The sequence below is a fragment of the Solanum tuberosum genome, unplaced genomic scaffold (assembly GCF_000226075.1).
Source record: "Solanum tuberosum cultivar DM 1-3 516 R44 unplaced genomic scaffold, SolTub_3.0 scf00354, whole genome shotgun sequence".
Taxonomy (NCBI): domain Eukaryota; kingdom Viridiplantae; phylum Streptophyta; class Magnoliopsida; order Solanales; family Solanaceae; genus Solanum; species Solanum tuberosum.
Window position 1 is genome coordinate 431,431 of NW_006239278.1, and position 8,651 is coordinate 440,081.

General features: G+C 37.4%; 1 protein-coding gene across 2 annotated transcripts in view; it reads left to right on the forward strand.

Annotated features, from left to right (window-relative positions):
* Positions 1-5,386, forward strand: part of LOC102606376 (uncharacterized) — a 13,477-nt gene extending 8,091 nt beyond the window's left edge. The window contains exons 11-16 of one of the 2 annotated variants that reach the window (XM_015315279.1): positions 810-1,493; positions 1,721-1,795; positions 2,011-2,081; positions 2,166-2,223; positions 3,582-3,777; positions 4,433-5,386. In XM_015315279.1, the coding sequence (XP_015170765.1) occupies positions 810-1,493; positions 1,721-1,795; positions 2,011-2,081; positions 2,166-2,223; positions 3,582-3,777; positions 4,433-5,100 (1,752 nt within the window). In that variant the 3' untranslated portion in view covers positions 5,101-5,386. The remainder of the gene's footprint in view (positions 1-809; positions 1,494-1,720; positions 1,796-2,010; positions 2,082-2,165; positions 2,224-3,581; positions 3,778-4,432) is intronic. The other variant, XM_006361412.2, reaches the window with a different exon arrangement.
* The last annotated feature ends 3,265 nt before the right edge of the window (positions 5,387-8,651 follow it).

An 8,651-nucleotide genomic window follows, 5' to 3' on the forward strand; every position in this document is an offset into this window, starting at 1 on the left:
GGGGGTGGGGTGGGTGGGGGGCTTAAATCCCTTCACTAACCTCCTTTACACCTTTGTCAGATATTCTCCTCGTAGCTTTTCGGGTTTCAATTTCGTTTATATGTTAGCCTCAATCTCTGTGCCACCACCTGAAATTCTTTTTCAAGTGGTTATTTTCTGTTTTTTTTTTGTTTTTGTTGGGGGGTTTCTGGCATCTTTTTCATTTTGTTGCTTGAAGCACACTACCGTATAAAAGCTTCGTATTGTATTTGAGTGTATTGTTAGTAATTCCTGGTCATTGTCTCTTAAATCAAATCCAAATTTATAATCTTTCCTTTAAAGCTATCCATAGATAGGAATCTGAAAGTTTACCCCCCTCTAAGTCCTTCACCATAATTTGGGTGTTTGTTAAATCTCCTAATGGACTCCGCACTTTTACATTTTTTTTTTCATCCCTGCTAATTTCAAGAGAGCAACTAACAAAACGGCAGATGTTCTCTAGCCATCTTGTATTTGGAGAATGCGTTCCTTTATATCCTTACTTCTAGTTTTATTGATCTGTATCACATGACATGCTTCAGTCACTGTCTAGCTGGAGCTTCCTAACTGTTACCTCCCCGTACAAGACTGTTTTGTCCCTTTTATGCTTACCATAAAGTGCATGAACGGATTGCCTAGATTATTTATATTAATTAAAATATTCAACATGTCTTGCCAATTCTCATATTTTACTGCTGCCTGTTGGGAACTAAGATTTCATTTTAACAATATATCATATGTTGTTGGCAACTCTGCTTTAGCTAAATACTTCTTGATGCTTGCTTTCCCAGGGTAGTCATGCTCATGATGGAACTTCTGTTTCTGATTCTCCATCTGTTGAGAAGAACAGATGCATCAAGAATCAAAATGGCTCGAAAGTGTCATCTGATACAGAACTGGTCGATCAGTTTCATGATTCTATTCTAAGTGCGAAAGTTGACTCAGATAGAATATTTGACAAAGTTACTCCACTTTACCAAAGAGTACTGTCAGCTCTAATTGTAGAGGATGACATTGAAGAATGTGAAGAAAATGGATTTGACTTATTTATGTCACCACAGAATGGTCCAGAAAATTTATTGCATGGTGTCATTGATTCTCAGAGTAGAAAAATGAATAGGACAGAAGTTGAGTATGATACAGTTTTTAGTACTCAGATAAAGAAAAATGGGACTGGTAATGAGTTTGTTTCCTGCAATGGATATGGTGTATATCATCGAAACCCTGATGTCCGAGGACCTCAATACAGTGATGAGATGTCACGAGGAGATAATGGATATTTGCATTCAGAGGTTGGGCTGTTTGTAGGCCTTTCTGAATGTGATCCGGATGTACCACAAAGGTTGCAGATTAATAGTTTCGGTATTTCCTCATTTGAACGTCAATATGCACAGATGGCTTTTGATGATAAACTCTTGCTAGAATTGCAGAGCATTGGCCTTTATATTGAACCTGTGGTATGCTTTCTCCAATTGGTAATTTTAAAATGAAGGATATTCTCGTCTTTCATTTGGCCTCTGATTTTGAGATTTCCCCCTATCATTTTCCTTCCTCCATGCTTATAAATTTGCATATTTTACTTTGGGTGCGTAAGAGTAAGTATTATTTTCTAGTTGGAACAAAATCATATGCTTTATTTTAACATTTGTACTAAGATTATTTGATTTTAATTTTACCTTACCTTTTTGCATAATTGTTACAGCCTGGCTTAGATGATAAAGAAGATGAAGTTATCAACCAGGAAATTATGCAGCTGGAGAGGGGACTCTATCAAGAGGTTGTCTTCTGTCATTATTAGTGTCCTAATAATTTACTCATTCTCTGTCTTTTTCCTTGTTTTGTTTGTTGCCAAATATGCCAGCAAATCTAATGTTCTCAAGAACATTGAGAACAGATGGTTGGGACAAAGACCATCTCTTTCAGTTCTATATGGACATCTTTCTTCACATGCTGTATACCACTGAAGTATATCATTTGTTCTATTTCCTGTAGATTGGTAAAAAGAAAACATGTATGGAGAAAATATCTAAAGCAATTCAAGAAGGCAAGGACTTGGAAGAATGGTAAGATATTAGATGTCATCAGGTTTGCTTACGTCTCTGCATTTTGGATTCATGTGTGCCTTATAAACTCAACTGAATTTCCAGGGACCCTGAGCAGATTGCAATGAATAAACTTGTTGAGCTGGCTTACAAAAAGCTCTTGGTAAGGGTTGCACTCTTTTATCTGTACAGTCATGATGCATTTCTTGTACTGTGCTTAATGTTGTAGCGCCTGCTATACTCTCCAAACTTTTATTTTGTGTTCTTGCTGTCCCTTTTTATGTCTTCTCCTGCTACTGCAGCTGTTTTCTTCTAAAGTCCTGTATTTGTGGCATCAAGTTTACTCTGAAGAACACTGATTTTCGTTGCGAAATGTTGTGAAGGATATTTATACATAATTACTATATATGATCATTCTAGACTATAAGGAGTATACATTGTTGACCAGAGCATTCATAGATTTGGGAGGAAACTAAAACTCTAGAAGCTTGCTCAAAGTAACTGACTGTGTAATATGTGATCTGAAACACAAATGTGGTGTTTCTTTCTATGTTTGAATCCAGTTCTGGTTTTCAGATGGATTAATGTTTGATACATTGAATAAATTCTCAAGTTCAATTATAAGATGCCCATCAAAGAAAATTTGATTCTAGTATAGATTTCTTCAGGTCAATATGATTTTGTTGAAAAAATGTCTATTGTCTTGCCCAGAGTTCAAAAAATAAAAAATAAAGAGAAGGGTAGAGGGGTGGGCCCAATAAAAAAGATAGAGCAGGTGATTTATCTCACTCTCGGTATAAAATAAATTTTATAAATAGAACCAAACCAGACACCTAGATGGTGATAGGAAATCACAAGAGTGGGCTCCCCTGCACAAAATTTAAAAAGAACAAAGAAAAAAAAAAGGAAGGGGACGGGCTCTACACTAAAGATTTATTCCTGAAGTGAGTTTTGTGTATCTTATATACATCCTGGAGTTTACACCAAAAGTGATTTCTTTTCCCTCAAAACACCCAGTATTCCTTTCTTTCCATAGAAACCCAGCTTACACATGTTGGAACAGTTTTCCGCTATTGAAGACATTAGGAGATCCACTATTGAATAAGGCGTAGTATAATTAAAATGATGCAACTCTATTTCACCAATCAAAAGAATTATGAAACTTTATTATTTTTCTTTGCTATATTTCTTAACATACCTTTATCTCCGGCAAAGGATGTTGGCAACTTACATATATATTGCGTACTCAACTATAGTTCACTAGCTAGCATACTGACATTGCTACTGACAAATCCTAGAGAATTCATACACAAACATGGCTGAAGTGAATCAATCATGTAATGTTTTGACCCTTTATCTGTTTATGGTAACCTGATTTTTGGGAATTTGAATTTATTTATCCTTATGCTGTGCAGATATTAGTTACTGGAGATTTCATAATTAACTTACTACAGCATATGGATGTGATACAACTTTGTGATTCAGATTAATAACTACATCTCTTTTGGATTAATTTGACAGGCAACTCGAGGAACTCTAGCTTCCAAAAATGGGATTCCTAAGGTGTCAAAACCGGTTGCATTGTCTTTTGCAAAGAGAACACTTTCCAGGTGTCGGAAGTTTGAGGATAGTAGAATTAGTTGCTTTAGTGAGCCAGTGCTCCATGACATTATTTTTGCCGCACCTCCTCGTATTAATGAGGCAGATCTTTTGGCGGGTAAGCAGTTGCTAGTAAAGCTTTTCATTATTGAGTTAAGTTATCATGTATATTGGAATGACACTGTGCTGACTGTGCTTTGACAACTTTGAGCTAGTCACAATATTTTCTATTTCCTTTAGCTATGGGTCAACCAAATATGTTGGTTTTTGTTCTAACAAGAGGTTTTTTTCTTTCTATAAAATTATAATGTGATCTTCTTATGCTTTAATATCTTTCGTTTATGTCTTGCACGCTTTGTTCTTCTTAGTTGGGTAGTAATTACTGGCACCGTTTCTGACAAAAGCTCATTTTTAAATACAAATTGTTCCTTCATCTTCACATGCTCTAGTAATTTTAGTTTTGTACTCCCTCCGTACCATTTTATGTGAGGTAGTTTGACTTGGCACGGAGTTTAAGAAAGAAAGGAAGTCTTTTAAAACTTGTGGTCCAAAATGAATGAAAGAAATTTGTGTGGCTATAAATCATTTCAGTAAGGGTAAAATAGACATTTTATAGTTAAATTGTTACTTTATATAGAAATGTGTCATTCTTTTTGGAGGATTGACTAAAAAGGAAAGTAAGTCACATAAATTGGGACAGAGGGAGTATGTGTTTTGCTAGTTTTGCTATTATCAGATGTGCTGTAATAGCTGACATTTCTCCTGTTACACAGGCTCGTGCCCTGTTAGAGCTGATGGTGTTCTGGTTGATCCATATGAAAGGTTCAATCATCAATCTGATCATGCTTTTGCTAAAAATGGCCCGATATTAAATAGAGGGAGGAAAAAAGAAGTACTGCTTGATGATGTTGGCGCTGGTGCTGCTTTCAGAGCCACTTCTACTCTTGGTGGAACTCTTCTAGGTGGTGCCAAAGGAAAGAGAAGCGAAAGAGATAGGGATTCTTTAGCGAGAAATGCAAATGCAAAAGCTGGGCGTTCATTGGGGAACTCCAAGGGTGAGCGCAAAACAAAAACAAAGCCCAAGCAGAAGACAGCTCAGCTTTCTACATCTGTAAGTGGATCTTTTAACAAATTCACGGGGATCGCGACACATCCAGTTTACCCTTCTGCTAATGGTTCTGGAGAATTGGTCAATGCTAGTGGTAACAGAAAAAGAGAGGGTGATGTTAATTCGTCAATGGAGAGGAAAGAATCTGCCGACGGCATGAATTTGCCACTGAATGACATTGATGCAATAGAAGATCTAGGCGTAGAATCTGAGCTTGGGGCGCCTCAAGATTTCAATTCTTGGTTCAACTTTGATGTTGATGGTTTGGCAGAAGAAAATTGTGACGGACTTGAAATACCAATGGACGACCTTTCTGAGTTAAATATGTTTTAACAGTGACTGCTCATTGTACATTCTTATGGACTATTTAACTGTTCAGTAGAGAATGATCTTTTGCTTGTTCAAGAAGTGATAGGTTAAGAGATCTCTGGCCAATTGGCACTTGTAATTATGGCCATTTTTGTATACTTATTTGAAGGGAATGCTGGAAAGTCCTCATTGTTTAAATTCAGGCAATGTTTCCTTGTAAACTAATTAGCAAAGATTGCAAGGGCAATTTTGTTTGATCATCTTTTGTAGTGTTTCCTGATCCTTTTCCTAATTTATTGCAGTTATGACATTTTTACCTGGTTAATATTATGTTTTCTTAAAGCTTGTATATGAGCATTAGAATCTGACACTTGCTATTCAGTCTTTTGGTTTTGTTAATCCTTCACTAACTGTCTGCAGCTCATGAGTCTGGGACTACGCTGTAATCTTATATGTAATTTCTTAACTTCTTGATTATCATTTTTTAGTTGCAGATGAATGCTGATAAGTACCGTGAGCATATTCACTTGTCAAAACAGTCGCTTCTTCCTTAGCAGATGCTAATAGTATCTCACCAGCCAAGTACTGGTCAGCCTGAGAAATGTTTGGTTAGGTAGCTGACAGGTAACTCATCCTTTACCTTAACCAAACTTTGATTAAGTGAGTCACAACTTTAACTTACACATTTCTCAGTTGTGATTCTTCTCCCTCGCATTATACATTTATAAATACTTGTAACATACTCCTTAATCCATCCAGTTTGTTTCTAGAACATTTCTCTGGTTTCTGGACATGCACAATTAATTAAGATTGTTTAAATAAATAAATTATTGAATTGCTGAGTATCCAGTTTTTGTTGTGCAGTCCTTCTTTGATGATTAATTACCAAACTATGCAGATAGATTGCATTTTCATCATGTGTTCTGTGTTGCTTTCTTATCTTCTTTAAAAACAGATTTTTGCTTTTAAGACTGAATTGCTGTACTTCTATTATATATGCCCAATGACATCTTTGATGACTATGTACCAAAGCTTTGGTAAGAATGCTTGCTTGATTGTGTTGCTATCCGGTGCACGAATTCCATTGATCTAGGAGGTACACAGTTACCATTTTCTGTAACATGGTGTTACTGTGTGTATATGTTTTGGGAACTTAGTGGAAAAAGAAAAATAAAGCCTTGCCAAGGTTGGAAATAATTGATTATGGTGCAAGGGGCAATAGGAATGAGGAACAGACTGAAGCAGAATTGAATTCAATCAAAAGGGAGTTGGAGGAGGCTGCAAAAGCGGAAGAGAACCCTTCGGGGTGGCCCAGTGGTTTGAGCTTGGGACTTCCATGTTGGAGGTCTCAAGTTCGAAACCCATTGCCAGCGAAAGCAAGGGGTTTGCCTTCTAGGTCGAGCTCGTTGCACCAGGCTTGCCTAGTGCGGGTTTCCCTTGGCATCACAAAAAAAAAAAAAAAAAAAGCGGAAGAGATCTCATGGAGACAAAATTCTAGGTGTCTATGGATCAAACATGATGAAAGAAATATAAAGTTTTTTTCACAAACAGGCCAATGCACACAAGATATATAATTGTATTGACTAAATAATAATTGATGAGGAACTGGTGGATGATGAGAAGGTCATAACGGATCACATCCAAGGCTTTTATGACTAATTATTCAGGGAAACAGAAGAATGGAGACTGAGTTGGGAAGATGAGAACTTAAGTAGGCTCCCTGAAGATGAGAAGGAATGGCTGCAGAGAAATTTTACTGTATAGGAGCTAGAAGCTGTCATTAAATCCTTCAAAGGAGACAGCTCCAGGCCCAGATAGTTTTAATCTTCATTTTTTAAAAGATGCTGGAACACAGTGAAGGATCACATCTGGAGAACAGTGGAAGCATTCTATCAGAAAAGATCTTTTGTTTAAAGCTTAAATGCCACCTATCTTGCTCTAGTTCCAAAAAAAGAAGGGGGTAGTTGAGGTGAAAGGTTTCAGGCTCATCAGTCTGTTAGGGAGTATTTATAGGATAATTGCTAAACTTTTGGCAGAAAGGATCAAGCTTGTGATTGATTAGCTATTTTCAGCCAATCAGAATGCTTTTATTTAGGGAGGCAAATAACTGATGCAGCTATAGTGGCCAATGAATGTCTTGATCATCTATTGAAGTCAAAAAGGAAAGGGATAGCTTGTAAGCTTGATCTAGAAAAGGCTTATGACCATGTCAATTGGTCGTGTCTGCATAATATTTTGAAACAGAATAAATTTTGGTGATAAATAGATTGGATGGATCAGGTATTGCATATCCACCGTTAGTGTTTCCTTTATGATCAGAGGGAGCCCACATGGTTTCTTTAAATCTTAAAGAGGATTGAGACTAGGAGATCCGTTAACTCCTTATTTCCTTACTTTGGTGATGGAAGTTCTTAGCATGATGATAAGGACGGCAGAAAATTTTGGCTGGATAAAAGGAATGAGCTTGGGAAGAACTGGTGGTGATAGTGTGACTGTTTCCCATATTCTATATGCTGATAGGGTTAGCGTGTTGTCTTCCTTTGCGAGGGTGTGGGTTGGTAGTGTTTGTAGTAGTCCTAGCCTGGCACTTGTAGTTCTTGTCTGTGATCATATAGTCATATGTTGTTTACTGCGCTTTGCCTCTCACAGTATTTTCTTGATGTTATTGTCTCCGTTGTTGATTATGCACTATTTTTCTTATGGGATGTTATGTTGTATGTAATGTTTCCTCTTCTCTTACTTGGTTTGGATGTATTTGAGCCGAGGGTCCACCGGAAACAGCCTCTCTACCTCCACGAGGTAGTGGTAAGGTCTGCGTACACTTTACCCTCCCCAGACCCCACTTTGTGGGATTTCACTGGGTATGTTGTTGTTGTATATGCTGATGATACCCTACTGTTGTGTGAAGCAGATAGAACGCATTTCGTATCTCAGATTTATCTTTAGCCTGGTGATGGCTTCAAAGGCCAGAAGAACCCCTCTAAAAAAAAAAGTAAATGAAATGCTTTCTATCTCAGATTCTATATGCTGATGATACCCTACTGCTGGAGGTGGGCATGAAGCTAACATTAAATTCTGGAGGTGGGCATGGAGCTAACATCACCAGATTGGAGGTGGGCATGGAGCTAACATTAAATTCTGGACAGATCTATGGGTTGGTGATGCATGGCGGAAGGACAAATTCCCTACTTTATTCAATTGCTCAACAAAAAGGAATGGCAGTGTGGCAGATTTTCACTCAAATTCTGGTTGGCAGCAAGAGTTTAGAAGGAATTTGAATGATTGGGAGGTAGAGGACTGCTGCCAGTTGCTTCAACAAATAGAATCAGTTCATATGATTGCTGTAAAGTGGATTCCATACTCAGGCTAGCAGGCGAGGACAAAAATTTCTCAGATAGGAATTGCTACAGCTTGTTAACAAAGGAGCCAGGTCAACATTGGTGGGTTGCAACATAGGGGGTATGTTTAACATAATAATCTGCAAAAAAGGGGATTCATATTTATGTAATAGATGCTACTTGTGTGGAGACTGATTGCCGAGAACCGAGGTGGAGTTAACGCTAAGCTTAAGATTT